The following is an 18,821-nucleotide window of genomic DNA, read 5'->3' on the forward strand; positions in this document are numbered from 1 at the left end:
TGGATTGTTTTGGATTTATACCCTTATAATTAGTGTGCCCTATTCCTGACATTGTGTTGTAAATCATTAGGATTATGAAGACAGCTTCAGTTTTAACATGTGCTCGGTAGTTAATGATGACAAAGGATATTTTTAATTGCACTGAAATGTGTGGAATGTTTAAATGTACGTGTGCCTGCCTTTTCACATGACCAGGAAGGTTAAAGAAGTAGATGTGCTTTCCTTTCACACTTTTTGCCAGTGTTGTCTTTCTCCTGATTTACCATGCGACAAAAAAATGTTATCGAGCCATGAGAAATAAACTCAGCAGCCAGAATGACTCATATTATGTGGTTGTTCTGGATGGATTTCTTGAGGGACAGTGCTATAATCTCAGATTTTAAAAACCCTTTGTTGTCCCATATAATGTTTGTAGAATTAAGTTTTAAAAAAGCTGCCTGAATGGGTTTCATCATTTGAGCAATATGCAGGGTTTAAGTCAATACTTAAACACATATTTAAAAATCAGTGCATGCTGCAGTGCTGTCCTGAATAATGGTACCTTCCTGCACTGAAAACTCTGGAGCCTTGCTCTCCAGTCACCTTAGAAAAAGAGACCCTTCCAGCAATCTCCTGCTAATTGCCAAATGCCATAATATGTCTCACCTGAATTTTTCCTGGAGAAGATGGTTTACAGCCTTTCCCTGCCTGTGCCGCACAGCTGTCTTAAGATGCTTCTCTCACTCTTCATAGTAGCTTGTTTTTCACTGTGGTCTTTGCTTCTTGTGCAGCCAGCCATGTCCCAGAAGCTAGCATGAAGGGAAGATTTCTAGTCAGGAATGTAGTAGAATGATTCCTGCCCCTCAGTGTCAGTAATTTCCTTCCTGGTCTTGCAGAGTTCATGCTTGGTATCAGACAGCATCCTCACCCTGGGAACTAGCTGGTTGATCAAAGACTTAAAGTCCTGGATGACCTTATTCTTATTTCCGCTTTGTAGAGCTTTGTGAAGCAGAGCAATAAGCTAAATGAGGAGAAAAAGCACAGAAACAGGAAAACCCTCCAGAATAGTGATGATGGGACAGAACTCCAGCCTATGGTGAGACGGCAACAAAGGCTGTGCAACGTGGACGTCAGATAATGGTTGTCTCCCATCGTGTATTAAAAAAGACTGGGCATAGACTGTAAATATTTATTTCCTTACCCTGGTTTATTTCTCTGTCCTCCTCCCTCATCATCATCAGTGCTGACACAAGAACATCAGAGTTAGTTCCTAAAAGGGCTGGATTCTGGTTGTATGTGGCCAGCAGTGAATTTTCTGCTGCTGTAAAATGGACAGAACTGACTTTTGTGGCAGCCATTTTTCCCCTGACCCAATGTAAGGAGCATATCAGGGAGAAAAGGGATGGAGAGGAGCAGGAAGAGTGAGTGCCGGGGCCCTGGCTCATTCTATTGGGCCTGCATAGACATAAAGACTGATTGGATCTGTATGCCTGTGGTGCAAGTTAGAGCAGCCCAAGGCTTCTCTGGGGCTGGAGTAGATTCCCAGCTTCCCTGCACCAAGCAATGTTCTGATGAAGGGAAAGGTTTGGCTGCTGGTTCTGAAGTGACCTTCTTATTTGACTTCTGCTGTTGTTTAAAACTGATGAGATGCAAGAAAGGAGAAGCGCTCCAAAGGGCTATTTCAGCCTTGAAGACTATAAGAATAAAGCTTACCGGTTGACCTCAATGGAGCTATGCCAACGTATTCCAGCTGAGGACAGCCCCACTATTTAGAACTGTGTGATTGTCACACACACCCAAGAAGCCAGGAGCAAGAGCTGGCTGATAAAGGTTCTGCAGTAGCAGTTGCTTTTTATCCTGCTAAAGCGCACTAGGGACAAAAATAAAATCTATCTTTTGGTGACTGTTTTCTTGATTTATTCTCAAGGTCTCAGTCTCTGGCACTCTCACTTACACTTTATTCCAAGCATTATGTTATAGGGAAATAATAGCCTAAGCCATTGGACTGGAATGCACAATTTTAAGTTTTATTATTGTTCACATTTCCTTCCTCCCTTATTTCAGTCTTTCATTATATTTAGTTAAAAATTCAGAAAAGCACAGAAGTGGACTGTAAAATGCGTTTCTTTTTACCCTCACATTTCACCAAGGGCAATCCTGGATTTTCAGATGCATGAATGCTGCTTATTCTCTTTGCAGATTACTTTTAAGAACATTTGGATACAGATAACAAGACCAGTGCTACATGTTATTTGATACTCTTCTCTCTGGGTGTAGGCTTGAACTTGAAATAGACCTGAAAGCATGCAGGCTAAACAGTAGCAGCAGCAAAACTCAGACAAAACAAAGTGAAGGACACATACTTTGGGACAAAGTAACGTAGTTCTCTAACTACTGGTTTGTACCTCTTGCACTGAAGAATTAAACACAGTCTCTTAGTCCAGTAGTGGATTTTTCATCATATCTGCCAAGAAGTTAAGCTGTTTCATGAAAGTTACAGTAATAAAGTTCTTCTGTCAGATTGGTGGTGTTGTCTGAAAACAAGGTTGAAGAGCTATCCTTCTGGTATCAAGTTCTCTGAGTATGTCAGTTCAGGTACCCCAGTAGTAATTCTGCATGCACCTGTGTAGAAAACATGGCCAATAGTCCTTGGATCCACAGATGCAAAACATTATAGAGAAGATACCCTGAGATCATTTCTACCTGGGTGGTTCAGTAGCTCTCCACAATGGCTGCAACCAATTGAGAAGCAATACTAGTCTCATTGGAAGGAAACTGCAGTCTATTCAGCTAAGAGAATGGCTACGAGGTATTGTGGGGGGAATTGTATACTCTTGTAGGTAAATGTTTTCAACAGTTAAGATTGTGAACAGCCCTTAGTTCTCCTCTGAATCCTCATACTTAAAAATAAAAAATAAATAGCCACTTTGTATGTGACAAAGAAAGGAGGAAAGATGAGCTCAAACTTGGTTATGTTGAGATGAAGCTGTAGGAGGAAATCTTGAAAAGAGGCATAATGGGAAGGGGTTGGGATACCAGGTTGAAGTAGTAGATGTGGGAGCATTTTCCTTGGTATTTGACAGCAGAACCCATAAGGAAAGGCTGAGAAATGGCAAAGAATGGAAATCTGTGGAGCTGTTTAGAATAAAGGAAAAGGAGCTAGAAAAAGTTGTTCAGGAAAGTTATAAATAAAACCCCCAAAATTGGGGGGGGGTTGTTTTGTCATGGAGCTGTAAAATTGGAAGCTATATGTTAATTTTTCATGGTCTCGTTGTTCTGTGATCCCATGAGTAGGGAGACTGTCTTGGGATGCAACTGGAAAGGACTTCAAACGCTCATAGTGTTAGAATGAACTTCCTTAACTCATCTAGATTTAGCCATGATGCTATAATTTTATTCAGTAGAACAAAATCCTTTTTTTTCCCCACCCCCCCCAGAGCTGCTTGAACCTTCGGGCTGAAGGCAGGGCTGAGTAGGAAATCTGAGGATCTCTTGAAAAAATTCAAAAGTGATACAGGTGGTTTCAATCTAGGATCATTTTTTGCAGGTAAGTGAATATTTTTGTCTTTGTCCAAAGAACAAAGAGAGGATTTCAGAGGGACCAAATTCAGAAGTGAAAGCTGACAAAGCAGGGAAGCTCAGTTAAGAGACAAAGGTAGCTAATCCTCTGCTATGCAGAGCAAGGACAAGACTTTTTAATCTCTTAGCAGTTGTTAAGAGCTGATTCCTCACCCTGGTGTAGTATTACTGTCTTCTGTGCATGCTGTTGCATCATGACGCACCTTAAAGAGTTTAGGAGCTGCTGAGAGAAAATGGTAATGCTATGGAGGGATGATGAGCAAACAGGGAAGAGGCATTGTCTTTTGTCTCACCTGCCAGACAGAGGGAGGAATGGTGGATGATGCTATAAGATAATTTTCCATCTCCTTTTGAATCCAATCAATTTTATAATGTATGTAGACCCTTAAATAGACCCTTATTTATAGAAGTCTTGTGTACATTAAAACAATTAAGTTTTTCTAACAAGTCCATTACATTGTGGAAGTTAAGCTTTACTGTGTCTAGTTCCCAAACAACTTTAACACTGAATTCCCAGACATTGCTCTAGTGTATTATCTTTTCATACCTTGTTTCTTGGTTGCTTTATTCTGTATAGTAAAGCAAAGTAGTTAGCTCTGTTAGTCTGAAGTCAGGTAGGTGGCAGGGCAGCCTCTAAGGCTATCACCATCCCTGCCTTGTGGCTGTACAGCAAGTGTTGTCCTTTTTGCAGGGCTTTATCTGTTAGTGATGGTTGCAACTCAGTTGCACATTTTAATGCGCTTATGAATTTGCCTTTTATAAGAAAGCAGTTTCCCAAATTGTCTGTTAAACACATTCTGAGAAATGGAAAACATTTGAACAACTTTCTTGCTTTCAGGTTGAGGCTTTCAGTCTCTTGATCTTGTTTGATTGCTATAGTTACTTTTCAGCGTTTGACTTTGGCTCTCAGATAAATGAAACACAAACTGCAATTTCCCACCTCCACCCCCACTCCCTTGTTAAGAGCCCAAGACCCAAAAGTAAAATCCAGGTTTTTTTCTAAGTGTTCATACACTCTCTTCCCCAGCTCTGCCTCCTTAAGGTGAAGGACCAAACCCATCACATGCTGCTGTGGTGGGGTAAGGCTTTCCTTCCAGAGAAATTTCCAGTAAAGCTACTTCTAAAGTAACAGCAGAATTAAGATGAACACATTTATAAAAGGTGATAGAACAAAGGGGGCATTTATTAATCTATTAAATATAATCGATTTGGGAAGAAGAAAGCCAGGCTTTTTTTTGGGTAGTCTGGAAGTTAGTAGTAATTTCTCTGATTCACCCTCTCCTTTGTTTCCATTCAACACCTACACTGCTGGATAAAATTTGTGTGAATTTGGGCAAGTTTAAGTCTTAACCTAGTAAGCTAGGCTTTTCAGAAAAGGTCAAGGGAAGGAGGTAATTCTGATATATACACTTCCATTTCATAATGGACTAATTACTAACTTCAAAATCATGATGCCATAAGCTACTTTCACAATCAAAAGTGCAAAATGCAAGAAGAAATGCACTGAGGAAAGCAATTGCCTGTCATTATTTTCCAAGGTAATGGATATATAAGGAATTGGATTTAAAGACTGAACCAACATCCCTGAAGGCTAATGGGGGTTACACTTTGACTTCAATGAGAGCAGTGAGTTGAGGATTGTGTTGTTTTTTTTAAAGAAAAGTGCTAAAAATTAATCAAAGCCATCAATGTCAGTCATAGCACTGCTTCTAAATGTTTCATTTAACATGTAGGTTTTCAGAAGTCACCTCCATGTATATTTGAATTGACAAACTTGAAGCTATTTTCAGAAAAATAAAGTAAATGCAGTTTGTAGAGGGTAGCTGTGATGGGAAACTTCTTCCCATCTTAGCCAGTTCATCTGCTGGCAGTTCTGTTGACACAGAGCTGCTTGGGATGATGAGTAAAAATATAAATAGATAAGGTATCTCCTATCCTACCTTCCAGTTAAGCTTGAGACAACATGTCATCTCTCATCAAAAATAAGTATCAGGAACTAATTGAACAAGCTACAAGCAATTTTGTGTTTCTCTACAAGTCCAGAATGTTTGAGCATTAATATAAAAATGTTTTACTTATGTAAAGGCACATCAAAGGGCCCATCTAAGATGTGAACTATTGGGTTTGCTTCTGCCAGAAGCTGTTTAGGGGAGTGAAGTAGGGAAGCAAGATAAGCATATGCAAAACCTGTAGTTAGACTGCTTGCCCCCTTGTCCTTGTCATAATATACAGGTCCCTAACCATGCATATAAGCTGTCAGTGACAAGCAGAGGAAACTGCTGTGACCACTGTACTCTGGGTGAGATGTGCAGAGTGATCCAGGGATCTTATATTGAAAGGAATCTCTCAAGAAAAGATACCCAAAACTACTAAATTTGAGCTGTTCTAGGTTAAAATGTTCTCGACTGTCAGGGTAACTTCCAGGGCAGCTCATTTGTTTGTGTAATAAACTAAACAAAATTTCCAGGTACCTTCAAGAAAAAATATTTATTTATAAAAATACAATGGGATCAGTTGAGAAGTGTGGCAATAAATACAGTTCAAGAAAGAAAAAAAAGCATTTCTACATGGATACATTATGGCACAATAAAAAGTAAATGCACCAAAACATGGGTTCTTTGTTGGCTCAAGACTCTGTACAAGCTCCCTTTTTAGTAAGACAACTATTTCTAGGAGTCTGGTCAGTTTAGATAATGGAATGAATACACTTAGTCACAAATGCACATTTACTGTATCTAATGTATGACTTTAAACATTACCAAACAATACTGTAGAAACAAAGTAATGATTTTTAGATCACTAATGCTGCATCTTAGATGTAGTTGGCAGAGACCATATTAACTTTAAGCATGGAAGTCCTTTGTCTTTCATGCAGAAACCTGGTAAGCAGTAAATAAGTAAAAAAACAAAACAAAAACAACAAGGCTTTGATGTGGTATGTAAAATGCCTATTCAGTAAGAAGACTGAAAATGCATAGTTCTTAATTAAAAGACTGGCTGTACAAAAGCACTCCCCCTTTCACAGTATTCCTTTTTACTTCATATGCAGTTATTGGTTATGCTGTAGACTACAACTGTTACAGCACTAAAGGCAACTAGAGAGGGAAAGGGCGGAAAAAGGAATGTATGTAAGGCAATATTTTTTTAGGTACATTAAGTATAGTGCGTAGGGAAGATGGGTAACAATTCCACAAGGCTAGTTTCGTTTTTTACTGAATAAAATAATGGACTAATATTGAGCTTTTGATGCAAATCTAGTAATCAATGCCTTGGTCACTGTACTGACCATGGTAATCTCTTTGATAGTCATCTTGGTACTCTCCATGATAGTCATCTGGGTATTCTGCCTGATAATCACTATCGCTGATTTCTGACCCATTAGTTCCTGTTCCTTGGCTTCCATTATGAATTACTGGTTCTGTTGGCGCAGCACAATATTTGGGGTCATACACTTGTCGTCCAAGCCCATACACACTCATCCCCTTCTGGGAAGCCACTTTGTTGGTGCCCATTTGTAGTGAAATAGTAGAGTTGTCCACAGGTTGTAATATATGCTTCTGATCATAAATGTCTCTTCTGGTCCCTGGTGCCAGCATTCCAGCCTAACACAAAAAAGTGAATTTTAAGACAGCTTTAACAAAGTAGCATTAGGATAAATCTACCCCAAATCAATTAAATGTTGTAACTTAGTTTCAGTAAACTGTGCACGCTGAACTAATAGAAAGTGTCTTTACACTGTTGTTGAGAGTCAGTGAGAAAGATGTAACTCCATAACCCACCCCTGGGGACAAGAAAACACCTGGCTGGAGGGGAGGGGGGGACACTTTCTGGAAAGAGGGTATTTGACATTCAATTATAGTACAACCTTGGCAGCAATCTTTTATTTCAGTTTGGTTGTCAGTATGTGAAGTGACATTTTCGGGCTCATCACAACTTAAGGCAGGAGCTGTGAAAGGTCCTCTGTCCTTGCTTGCTCCTTGCTGAAAAGAACTTAAGGGCCATCAGGTCAGCTGCCAACAAGAAATTTGGCTCTTTCAAGTTACTTCAAGATACCATTAATGAAATCTGCCTTCCTGTGCTCTCACCTGAGGACTCCCCAATGAAGCCACTCCTTCAGTATGCCACTGGCCTGCTCACCAAAATTAGGCAGTTTCACAAGAGCTGATTTCATAATATATTACATGACATGCAGCATTGCTTACCTGACTGGCCCCTTTGTTAGTTCCCATCTGTAGGCTAATTGTCGTCTGGTCAAATGGTTTATCAGTTTGCATTTTTGGATCATAGAGATGTCTTCGAGTCCCATAAGCAGTCATACCTGCCTGGCTGGCACATTTATTGGTTCCCATCTTTATTTAAAAAAAAAAAAAAAAAAGAGAGGGAAGACATGCAATCTGTGCAATGAGAACCATTCCAGGCAGACAACGACAAATAATCAGTCACTGACATTCTATATGTGCACTGAGCATCTTTGAATCAAATATAAAACTGATCTAAATGACCCATTTCAGTGATGGCACGGAACACGTATCTAACACTGTATTGATTAGAGCTAGTTTACTAGTTTCACGTGTGCACCAAGTCATTCTTGAACTGTTTGTTTAATGTGAAAGGCTCTTCTATCATGCTACTAAAAGTTTGTTGCAACAGGTTAGCTAACAGGTTCTGGACTTCTGGTGTAGGAAAACAGAGGGAAGAAAACTTCTGCTATTAAAGCAGCACTGCCTCCAACAGGAATTTCTAATTTACTTCTAAAACATTTCCTTGGACAAAAGAGTAGATACCTAGAGTAGTAATTAGGAAGCCGAGGTCTCCTTCACCACCTTTACTATATTATGAATTTCATTAGAAGAGAAAATTCCTTTAGCTGTCATTTAATGTAAGAAATCATATCGACCATTTACAAAAACAAAAAGCCTCATGGTTTGAAAACAGAATGAGAATTTGCATTTTTCATGAATGACACTTCAGGAAACTGATCTATTATATTAAAGTTTGTGGTAAACCAAACTAAGAGAAAGCATCTTCTGATATTTACCTGTAGGCCAATTACACTTTGACCAGCCTTTAGTTTTCCTGCGTCAAAGCTCCTTGCTTGCTTTTCTGCATATTTGACGCCAATATCAATTGTAGTGTGGAATCCTTTGGTTTTTGCCTAGATAAAGAGAGAGAGAACATTCAGCTTTCAAGTTATATGTTATTAGGGTAATTCCTCAATGGAGTTGCACCCCTATGCAAAGCTGAAGGCAACTATAAGCATGTGTCTATATAATGCAAAACAGTACTGTGCTGCCCTAGCTCCTGAAAGGAAAGCAGTAATTTCATGTGTGTAGCACCTTGATTGAGCCAGGAATCTATGCTCCTCCTAGGACATAGCACTTCTAGTCCTTCCAAAATTCAGAAAGGAATAGGAAAAATTGGGACCCTTTGCATCCAGTCACCCTGAGAAATCTATACACACACAGGGAGAGCAAATCTGAAGGCAATGAAGATTTAGCAGTCAACCTCAGTTTTCAGACTTCATCTTCAGTAACAAATGGGCTTGGCTGCCATGCCCTGTCACGGGGCAAAAACTTAGATATAAGCCACCGCTGGATGCAAAAGGAAATACAGGGTTTTGTAACCCTGTACTTTTCCCCAGGACAAAACAGACTGATCAAGAGAGTGTCCCACTATCAAAATCCCACTCCATCCAGCTTTTTTGGGGGTGGATCCATCAGGATTCCAGCAGTTTTCTTCAGAATCTTACCTAGGATTTGTTGGAAGTTCCTCAAAATGGCTTGCATGAACTGTTTTGGGCTCTAAGTAACCAGAATTTTTCAACAAAACTGTCACAGAAGTTTCTAACCAGCTCTGAGTGGCTGCTGTGGTGGAGATTCAGCATGAATTAATGCTACTACATTAACTTTTCCTGGTGCTCATGTGTGTATCCAGGGGCTGAGCAGAGCTCTGTTCTGTTAAAAACTGCAAATTCATAGCTATAGCCCTTCCTACCCACCATCCTCACCTCACACAGAGGATACGCCAAGATCCCCAAAGTAGGGCTTCTTCAGTACTTCAAGGAGAAGCTAGCTCCATCAGTCCTTTCTTCCTGATCTATGTTAAGTTTTCTATGCTTATGTGATAAAGGGAACACCTTAGAAAGGTGCATGCACCTGAGCTGTGTACGATATATTTTATATTATGTAAATAAAATAACTTACCAGACCTGCTAGTGCGACCAGTGTTGTCTGTACTTGAGTCATGTTCCCATTTTCAAAAAGATCATTTGCTTCAAAAATATCATGTGGCTTCATACCATAAACTTGGATGGCCTTTATAAAATTCCCAATGTTCTCCAGCTAAACAGAAACAAAACAGTGAGCTGCACACTGAACATTTCATTCTGGAAAATATTTACAACTGCAAAATGTATGGTAGACCCTTTTTTCAAGGTTAGGATTTTGTCAGAGATTAAATAAAGTAAATACAGGCAGGATAGTTAAAATGACTAGTAATAATCAGGTTGCTTCTACTTGGTTCTGCATTTTGATTTTTTCATTTTGTATACCAAGAATTCATCTAGACTGGGAGCAGTCTCCATCCGTATAAAGTTTATTTCAAATGCCTTTGATAAGAATATATATTTTAATTTTTTGTTTTGTTTTTTATAAAGTTTGTTTGTGGTAAAGTGGAATGCTAACTGGCTTGTAATACTCAGCTAGAACCAGCAACAGATAAGGCAGCCAACTTTGCCCAGACTAACTGCAGTACAGCTTTTACAAGGGACTGCAAACATAATATAAACCTACAGTATGGGACGGACTACTCCTTATAAAGAAATGTATAGTTTAATTCTGATTTCAACTTGCATATCTAGAGAAGATACATAGTCAATCATTTGTAACAAAACCTTTTAAATATGATTACTTCATTCCAAGACTGCCCCTAAAAACCTAAGCTTAATTAAAGAAAGAAAAAAAAAAAAAAAAAGACATGTATTCCTTTTCTGCAAGAAGCCACTTCATGCAGTCACCCTGAACATTACTGCTTGCAGGGCAGTGTATTTCATATGACTCCCAACAGCTTTGGCTGAATGGAAAATTCCAATTAGGGTTTAAATAATACACAAGTTGAAATACTCCTTGCTTTTAAGAAAAGACATCTTGGCATACCGTTCCACTTTTCCACTGAAAATTTGCTAGTACTTCATGTTTTTTCAAACATTTATACTGACATACCACTTGGAAGGCAATCCCACTACATTAGGGATTGTTTATTTATTCATTTTCTTAAAATGTTCACATACAGTTAAGCATACACTGGCAAAATATAAGGAGGAAGATCTCAGTCACAATTTAGAAGTAATAAAAGGAAGTGGTGCTTTTTTTTTATTTGTTTTTTTTACCTGATGCCAATTTAGTTTAGATTGATTGATTTTCTTCACTGATCCTGGCTGCAATTTATTTATAAGTCTGGAGAAAAAAAACACATTAAATGCTTAAACAACGAATCTCATTTTAAGACCATTTGTATAGATGTTATGTAAAAATCTTTATTGTTTATGCTACGCTTGTGCCGACCTGAGGCAGAAGAGTTGAAATTATTTTTAATTAATGTTAAAATGCTGATTTTCAAAGCCAAGTGATTTGGCAAGTTTAATACATAGATCAGGAATGGAATTTAAATAGTGAGTACTAATGATGATTTTCAGAATACTTTTGATGAAATACCAGAGACCCAATTTTCAATTCTGTTTGTTACTTCAGAGAAGAGGACTTGGATATGGAAACCATCTTCCCCTTGGTAGCAACTTTTTTCAGACAAAGGACTGCACTGACCTGTTCAAAGGGAAATCCCCATCTTGTGCTCTCTAGACACAGGAAAGGGTAAAACAATTCAAGAAAAGAATGTTTCTTACTCGCATAGAATTATACCATCCTTTAATCCCAACTGAAAGTTGGCACCAATGCTCAGCCCTGTAACCTCTTCTATCCAGTTGCGTAGATCATCTTCTACTTGTGGGTCATACTTCAGTGCAATCTGTAATATAAATCAGTGAGACACATCAATGTCCTTTGTCCTGAAACATTTTAATTCAGCTCTAATGTTAGTTTGCAGGCCAGGATATTCTGTAACTTTTTGGGCATTTCTTATATTTGTAAATAAAGTTTAAAAAAAAAAATTGTCAGATTCAGGTAAACACCATTTAATGTTAGAAATATCTTGAAAATGTATAAAATAGGGTTAGCACCTAGCTAAAGAATATTCGTTTTCATATGCTCGAGTCAAAAAAGCATCTTTGGAAACATACAACAGAAGCTCTAAAATTGCAGCAAGGAAAACAGGATTAAATATGAAGAAAAAGCATTCCCCTTGTGAGAAAGTTTTGGATCTTGCTTAGATAAAAGATTAGACACACCACAAAGAATTTTCTTTTTAAAAAAAGGTCAGCACTGGGTAAAAACAGTCCTTTGTTGTTTTAGGATTTACAGTGAATCCTTGTAAGGCTTTCTTCTGCCCCTCCCTACTACAGGAAAGTTAGTTGTTGTAGGGTTGTATAGGAACACTTGTGGGCTTGCGGTCTGTAGGATCCCAGGGTATACAGCTCTCTCGGGAGAACTCCAATATCTGTTTTTAGCCAAAGGGGACAACAGATTTGTAGTCTGTAGGATCCCAGAACAAAAGACTCTCTCAGGGACATGTTTACATCCTTAAGCGCAGCTCTGCCATGTCTTCTGCCCGACTTCAGACTAACACAGCTAGTAAGCTATAGCAGCAAAACTTGCCTCATGGAGAAATATCTTTGGCCCACAGAAGGCACCTCTTCCTAGTAGTTTATACCAAGGATGGATAAAATACAGCCCATGAGCCAGATCCAGCCCATTAACTAATTTTATCCAGCCTGCAGTCAGCTGGCGGCTCTGGCTGCTGTGTGATGCTGGGCAGGCAAGGATGTTTCCACTGCACCAGGCAGGCAGGATTGCTTTCACTTAGCACTGATGCAGTGGTGTCAGCTGTAGACCTGGGTAGACACCCCCATCATCCCCACCTGGAATCTGCTGGCCATGTCCACAGCTGATGCTGGCACCTGCCTGGGGCTGTTTCTGGCACGCTGGGTGGGGTCAGCATAAGCTGTGGACACAACTGGCAGGTTCCAGGTCGGGGTGGGGACCAGGGCATGCTACAGTTCTAGGCAGCACAGGGATCGGGGCAAGACAGAAACATAGCCCTTGAGAAAATATCAAAACTGATTAAGTGGCCCTCCAGCCCAAATAATTGCCTCTCTCTGGTTTATGCCATTAAAGCACCTTACCTAAATGTGGTTAGACTTTTTTGCAACAACTTCCATGAACAAATTTAAATGAGATACTTGACTGTTGGGTTTACCAAAATGCAGATTATAAACCTAATCCTTCTGAAAATGGAAATCTGCCCAGCTGAACTAGAACTGCATTCTGCTTCTTAACAGGCTTGCAAAATGCTATATATTTAAATAGGACTGAAAATTTTGGACTTGCTGTTTACCCTCAGAACAGCACAGAAAAGGCTGTACTTTTAGCATGATGCTGATCAGACTAAATCCGAGTACAAGGTTAAAAATGAATGACTCCATTTGCTTTTTTAACCTCAGCAATCCACAAATGTTAATAGACTAAGAAAAGGAAAAAACCCCAACAAAATAAATTAAAAACATATTCCGATTCCTATCTTACCTTCTAAAAGGGGAGTGGAACATTTCTATACCCCTGGGTTTGCTTCAGGAATTTTCCAAGTGTTCTACTCATCGCACGGGGTTATTTATATGGCAGCAGTTATCAGGAGTCCTGGTCCAGGTCAAGACCATAACCCCTCATTCTCTTATCTGGCCTTAGAATAATTTGTCAGATGTTACCCATCCTTAAATTTCAGCACAATATAAGGACTCTAGTTCCTATTTAAAATGTTATGTCATTCTCCTATTTTATAAAAGTGTTCTGTTTCTCTTATTGCAAAAAGGCACCCTGAGCCTTCTTGGGGAAGGCAGAATATAAATCAGATAAAAGTACGAGTGAACAGTACTGCAGAAGAGCTGAGAAGTTCTCGTGTTCCACCTACTCTTAGAACAGGACTGTCCCACTTCTGAGTGGCTCGGGGCTGCAGGTCCTTCCACCATTGCGTGTGGGCTGCATGCTACACAACGTTGCTCAGCCCCACCTCCTGTGCCAGAATGCCTCGGTGGGCAGGGCCCCTTGACTGGCATCCTGCCCTCAGAAGCAGTGGGAGCTTGGGGGAAGAAGAGGGAGCCCAGAGACTCCAGTGGCACCAGTTGGACACCAATGGTGGGGGGAAACAGCACCCAGACAGGAGTCTGGTGGGTGCAGGTTAACCCTTCAGGGGGCCACACATACCCATTGGACAGCCCTGTCTTCCAAACCAAGAGAAAGGGAAATGGGATCAGATAATTTTCCTTCCCTGAACAATTCCTGCAAAAGACTGCAAAAGTTACTATTCTACCATTCTTGTTTGATATTATAGATAAGACTACGAGACTTGCAGGGTTAGTGAGAGTTCACGGCTCCATAAAGGAAGCAAAACTAGTTTTACATCCTGGAAAAGTCTTGACAAAAAATGGACTGAGTGACAGCTGCTAGGAACTCTGCCAGGGCTACAGCAATCACAGCCAGACACCGTGCCCTTCAGTTCCACAGCAAAAAAAAAAAAGAGTTTCAAAATTCATTCTTCAATAAAAATTCATGATTGAGGCAGGCAGGATTCAGGTTTCATAGGTTGGAAAATCTAAACTATAATGCTGAAATACAGCAGAGTAAATGCTTTACTTCTGATGTCACTTAAGACATTGGTACAGACCTACCCAAGCAGTCATGTTGTATAGTCTCATTTATCCTTCAGAAGCAACACAGCCACAGTCATTTCCATTTCATGCTCACCAGTGTTTACCATCACTATGCAGTAGGGTCAGCCTCAGCATTTTATAAAGAAAGGCTGTAAAATAATTCTTTGGAATTCACCCCAAATTTTACCAATTTACTTTTTACATAACTTGTATGTGGATTCTGGTGGGCCCCATATCCCACAAACCACCTGCTTTCAGCTCTACTGCTTAGTCTGCAAAGGCTTTTTCTTAGTTCCTTAACCGGCATAATGGCTAGGTCTCTTAATAAACATATCTCCAACTCTGTATACAAGCTACCTCCAACTTTCTAATATATCAGTCTGGTCTTCAAAGTCAAAGACAACTTTATTATTTAGAACAGCTGCAGACAAAATGCTTTATTTTACAAAGGAAACAGAAGAGAAGCCATGTCTGAATGTGCAATGTTTAAATTACACACTCAAATAAGCACCGAGTCTGGGGTCAGTATTCCACAGAACAAAATATTCAGGTTAATGACTGATGCATGGCCACCATATAAGCCCCCCTTCACTGTCTCCCTTAAAATAACATTTTTTAAAAAGAGATAACACAGTAGCTCACTTGGATGGGAGGGTGACATTCAAGCAACCTTACACTTTTTTCAACTTTAAATCTAAAATCTGCTAAAAGCCTATGCTTTGCCTACCCTTGAGTAAGAACTTTAATTAAGGCAACAATATGTGCCTGAGTTTGCATAAAGTCTTAATTGTGTTAAACCAGGAGGATAGTGCTAACACATTTTATCATTTCAGTAATGATCAAGACATCCTAGTACAAAGTAGTATATACTATTCCTTGTGATCAGCAATTCATTTTCGTACTTTAAATACCACTAAAATTCCCCAGCCCAATTTGCTCCCTTTTTAAAAGGATAGGTAGAAACTAGGTTGAATAATCATGCAAGGAAATACTGAAGATACATATTTATCTCTCAGAAAAAACCACCTTGTGCACACACTATGCAAGTCAGTGAGGAAGGGAATTAAAGACTATAATCTGCATAAAGCAATTTGTTTTCCATTTTTATTTCTAGACCACTTTTTTTTTTAAAAACCTATTAGAAAAACATTCCTTGTCGAGTAGTAAGTACATTCCAAGTTTGATGCATTAAAATTAAGTAGTAAGCTGAGCATGAAATGCCTTTCCTTCAACCCCATAGTCAGATAACTAAGAAACAGCCAGATGGAATCCTACCAACCTCCCAAAAAACTTATTGACTTTGGGTGGAAGGCACACATGAAAAATGCAGGCCCAAGCTGCAGTTGTTCCAACGGTTTTCATTTCATGTCCATTAAGACATTTAAAGTGCCTTCCAATCTGTAAGCATAATGTTTATCTATGGACATGCAAAAAGGCAGGGGCGGGTGAAATCACATCTATTGTGAAGAGTCATATCAGCACTGAGTGCCAGAGTTACTGTCAATTCCAGTGATTACATGGTAATACAATATTACCATGATTGCTGCTCTGGGATTACATGACTCACTGATGGCACTCGGCAAAGACTAGGTGAAAAACTAGACTGTATTAGGAGTCCAAGGGAAGAATGGTGGCAATTTCTTTCAAGACTGTTATATACAAAGCATCCAAAAAGCCTGCTAGGAACTGCAAAGAGCTAACTGAAAACAAGCTCTAAATATGTGTGAGACAAGCAGTTAAACAATAGGGAGTGTATGTGTTATGCAGGCACAGAGGATCAAGGATACTATACTGTCATACTGAAGGTACAGATCTCTTGGTCTTAGTGACGCAGGATAAAGAGCTCTAATACTAAATTAGGAAATATTTTCAAGTTTTCCACATGCAATCTGCCAGATTTTTTCCAACTTTCTTTTTGATGTTATCTAGGAGGAAAGAACTGGAAGCTTTAATACACTGAAAAATTCTAAGACTCCTTTTTTCCATTATTACTAGCTTGAGAGCCAACATCTGATCCTTTTTAAAGTGCCCTACTTACAACTGAATATGTTCAAAAGTCTTTACAATTACATCTGTGGCAAAAGAAAGCATGTTCCAGTAAAGAAAAAGAAACAGTTAATGAGCTTCATCTACAGTACTAATTATGAAGCTGCTATGAATCTGGTATTTTGGAAATCCTTCTAGAAAATTACTCTGTAAAATGTACATGGAAAACTTAAAGCAAGAGAGCAAAAGAAGCCTACTGAGCACTACAAATTAATTTCAGCAAGCAAGGTCATAATTAAATGAATGCTATACAATTAAGTATTCAGGTTATTTTTAATTAATTTCCTATCTGCATTATAGCACAGTCCTTAATCATACTATTGCTCAAATAGCTCACTGATTACAACTTTAAAAAAATTTACATGTATACATAAAACTTTTAATTCCTGCATACTTATACCTTCCTTTCCATGATGCAGTGTAACAGACTTTCTAATATTTTCTTCTAAAGTAGACATTAACTATTTTTGTCAGCACTTGCATAATTTATATGCTTAAACCAGAATTTCACTTCTTTCTGAAGACACGTTTCTAAGCATTAATATCTCAAGTTGCAACAAAGGTGTCTAAGAATTGGCAGTTTAAGAGTTTATTACAAGGAAGTGTATGTGATTTTCTTTTTTCGTGTTATCTACTCAAACTGCTACAACTTCAAATACTGGATGTACTAAGGCACAGTTAATCATTACACAAAACAGTTGGTTCAATAAAAGATACAACCCCCCCAGAAAAGAAAAAAAATCCTTTGATTCTTGCATATTTCCTGGAACACCACAGCTACAACACTCCAACCCTATTTGAGGAAGCAAGAATTTTAAAAGTTTGCCTGTTCACTATTAACTGAAAGAAGTAGTTAGCTGTGTTAGCCTGAAGTTACGCAGAAGGCAGGGCATGGTGGCACCTTCAAGTAACTGATTTCATAGCGTCTGACTACATTTGCTGTCACCTACAAAAACTTCTACTTTTCTAAATGAAAAGGTATCATCCTTCCCTGCCTTCTGCCTCTATTAACTGGAAGTATTTTCACTGAAAAAGGACAAATTAAAGCTATTTTATCACTGTCCAAAAAAACTGTGAAAATGTGCACTACTGTGTTCAAGATGTCTTATAGATTCATGTACAAACCCAGGGGTAGGCAGGCAGGCAGCTGCTGCAACTCTGACTCTGGCCCTGAGCCTAGGTCAAGACCTCCTGCCCCTCCTCTGCACTTTTGCCCCCCCCCCATCTACCCCCTTCCACCAGTTCAGGCTCGGTTCCCTCCTGGGGAAGGAATACATGGAAACTTCATCCCCTGCTTGGCCAGTCAGCAGTGTCGACACTGCTGCATTACCTAGCAAGGGCTAAAGCTACCATGTGCTGTGCTCCAGAGGGGGACTTTGGCCTTCTCCCGACTGGTATGAGCTCCCCTGCAAGTTTAATGTTGCATCAACAACAAAAAACAACAAACACAAAAACAAAACAAACCACCACCACCCCACAATAAAAGTAAGAACTCTAAGTAATTTTAAGTAATGATTGAACACCTTTTCCTCTGTCATCTTAATGCTATGTAGAAGATGTATGCAACCAAAGGGAGAAATTACCTAATTGATGACAGAGGAAACCATTGTTATATTCAGGGTACTGGAAATTCAACTAAACCCCCTCCAATTTTTCAGTATGGAAATGTCATGTTACTTGTAAACAATATCAACTATAAATTTAAAAAAAAGAAATGAAAATATTTATTTCCTGGAGGTGGTTTAAGGGGAGAATGGATACCAGAACTTAACATCCACTGGACAATAAGAAAAGGGTGAGATGAGTACATGGACAATTCATCCTTATAATGTATGCTGTCAAATCAAGTCACACAACTTCTAAATCATGCTTAGAATTTCAAAGTTATAGCTGAATGGATGCTAACGTATTTTTTCACTCAGGCTAAACTGATGTCTTTGGGTCACAGTGAAGAATGAAGTACAGTATAGTAACACTTTACATGTATACATTACCCCCCACACACACTTTTCATTCCAGAGTGCTAGATGTTATACACACTTGTTCATTCTCCTGTAGGTTGATAGGGATCTTATTTTACAGGATGAAAATACAGGATCCTTCCTTTTCCAGCTTGATACATTCTGTTCTGGTCAACTAGAACACCATTTTCTAAAAGGCTTAAGCCACCTTCACCCCTACCCATGTTCCTCACCCTTGTACACAAATTTTAATGATAAAAACAACTAATTAGATTCCAGGAAACAGCTTAAGTCATCTTGGCTAATTTGGTCCAGTTCCCATTCCCTGCCCTGCCCCTCCCCCCAACAAACATATAAGGGACCAGAGCGGATCAATACCAAAAGACTGTATTCACTCAAATCCAAAATAAACACCCCCAAAGGTGGAAAATACCTCTTTG

General features: G+C 39.1%; 2 protein-coding genes across 5 annotated transcripts in view; one reads left to right on the top strand and one right to left on the bottom strand.

Annotated features, from left to right (window-relative positions):
• SLC44A3 (solute carrier family 44 member 3) overlaps positions 1-4,847 on the top strand; it is a 59,187-nt gene extending 54,340 nt beyond the window's left edge. For 2 of the 4 annotated variants that reach the window (XM_025201885.1, XM_025201886.1), the window contains exon 13: positions 977-1,107. Coding sequence is in view for 2 of the 4 variants with exons in the window: in XM_025201884.1 (XP_025057669.1) it covers positions 977-1,117 (141 nt within the window). In the remaining 2 variants the exon portion in view is untranslated. Of the gene's footprint in view, positions 1-976 lie in introns of all 4 variants that reach the window. The other 2 variants (XM_025201884.1, XM_025201887.1) reach the window with 2 other exon arrangements.
• Positions 4,848-6,026: 1,179 nt separating this feature from the next.
• Positions 6,027-16,847, bottom strand: CNN3 (calponin 3). The gene is made up of 7 exons (XM_014519085.2): positions 16,821-16,847; positions 11,459-11,580; positions 10,946-11,012; positions 9,762-9,899; positions 8,597-8,713; positions 7,761-7,907; positions 6,027-7,160 (listed from the first exon to the last, which is right to left on the bottom strand). Exons 1-7 carry the CDS (start codon positions 16,830-16,832, stop codon positions 6,813-6,815), a joined length of 951 nt encoding a protein of 316 aa, XP_014374571.2. The 5' UTR covers positions 16,833-16,847; the 3' UTR covers positions 6,027-6,812.
• Positions 16,848-18,821: the final 1,974 nt, after the last annotated feature.

This window comes from Alligator sinensis, unplaced genomic scaffold (genome assembly GCF_000455745.1).
Source record: "Alligator sinensis unplaced genomic scaffold, ASM45574v1 scaffold199_1, whole genome shotgun sequence".
Lineage (NCBI taxonomy): Eukaryota > Metazoa > Chordata > Crocodylia > Alligatoridae > Alligator > Alligator sinensis.